At 38.9% G+C, this 1691-nt stretch overlaps 1 protein-coding gene across 1 annotated transcript in view; it reads right to left on the reverse strand.

The window, feature by feature from the left end:
• The window catches only part of gal3st4 (galactose-3-O-sulfotransferase 4), a gene marked incomplete at both ends in the record, with an annotated part of 16374 nt that extends 14683 nt beyond the window's left edge, over positions 1-1691 (reverse strand). The window contains 1 exon segment of the mRNA XM_042216740.1: positions 1657-1691. Coding sequence (XP_042072674.1) covers positions 1657-1679 — 23 coding nt within the window.

The raw sequence follows: 1691 nt of genomic DNA on the forward strand, positions 1-1691 counted from the left end.
TATACATCAATAAAAGTCTTTTTTTTAACATATTCGTGCATATGTAACAAGTTCTATGTAAAAGAGCCTGTAGTGAGCTGTCAAATGAAATAGTACTTTCAGACAGTCTGTTTTTCAGTGACATTGATTGCTGTCACACAATCACACTGGAACAGATCAATGTAACAGGATTTGTGATAGATGTGTGTTCATTGGTTTGGAATCACACACAGGTCTCATCAGAGCGTGAACACAACTGGCATGGTCTTTTTGTGTTTGATAACAAAGGAACACTCACAGGAAGTGGCTCTTATGTCATACAATTGCACGTATATTAAACCTAATTTAACCTAATGCATTTTAGTAAAATGCTTATTGGTAATAAGCTGCTACATATTGCCAAAACAACCTTGCAACTCTGTTGAAAGGAAGCGTATTTCCTCACTTTTGGTTTTTATTATACTGATAAAGAGCTGATACACTTATCAACGCCTCCCATGGGTCTTTAAAGCTGAGAGGGGCTCAGTGTAAAGACCATAACATATGATTCACATCAATTCAATTTTATTTTTACAGCACCATATCACAACAACTGTCCCCTCAAGGCGCTTTATATTGTAAGGTAGACACTGCTAAAACAATCATATGACACCTATGAGCAAGCACTGTGCTGGCGACAGTGGGAAGGAAAAACTCCCTTTAACAGGAAGAAACCTCCGGCAGAACCAGGCTCATATTCATATCTATCCAACTTAACAGTGATGCCTTGTTCCATCCAGCTGGGCGAACAGAAAAAGAAAGAGACCATTCGCACTATTACAGCAATATTGTTTTCAGAGGATAAAGGCAACTTTGTCGACTTTGCCACATTAGCTTTGTACTGTTAATACGTGCATAGAATTTATGCTTCTATTAAGATTTTGTAAAAACATCTTTATTAACTTTATTTTTTTTTTATTTAACCCTAAAAATTTAATTCAAAAAAACCTCTACAGTTAAAAATGTCCAATAATTAATTTTAGTCTTATACTGATGTATATTACTATTTCAAGTGACCCAGTTACGTTACTGGCTAATGGGACACTGGAAAAGTTTGGGGAAAAACTTCTTCGGTGGACTTGGAGACGTTGAAGACTAGAATAATCTTCTGACACTCTCCTAATATGTGATGGACTAGTTCTCTATGATTATTTGACATTCAAACCCAGACGGATTCATAACATTACAGTCAGGCACGTTACAGTGTGGTATGTCATATGACAGCTGACATCACACTTCCTCTAAATAGATTTGTGCATTTCACTGTTCACTTTGATCAGATCTGATCACACTGCCTCTCCGTCTGATTGTCACTTCTGCAGACCAATGTGAGATTAATATTAGGGCAGCAGCCACCACCCTGTTCACCACATATTACAAGTCTGAAATGCCCAAGCGGAGTTGGAGGGAGAGGCTGTATATATGTATATGGTTCTTGTGACCATGTTAAGACTTGGCGTGTGAAGAATCCCTACACCCACACCTTCGCCCATGTCTCTGCAAAATCGCAGCCTAGCGCCGCCCATTGTACACCACAGTCTCTCCATCCTAATAAACCCGTTATGGTTTTGCTATCAGCATCTTGTTCTGTGCCCACTTGTTCCATTCTCACATCTATTGCTAGCTATTTCAAGTTACCTGGCTCTCCGTCTGAAAATCATAGCTGTGTCCCC

This window comes from Haplochromis burtoni, unplaced genomic scaffold (genome assembly GCF_018398535.1).
Source record: "Haplochromis burtoni strain Fernald_Lab_line unplaced genomic scaffold, NCSU_Asbu1 Contig_1230, whole genome shotgun sequence".
NCBI classification, from domain to species: domain Eukaryota; kingdom Metazoa; phylum Chordata; class Actinopteri; order Cichliformes; family Cichlidae; genus Haplochromis; species Haplochromis burtoni.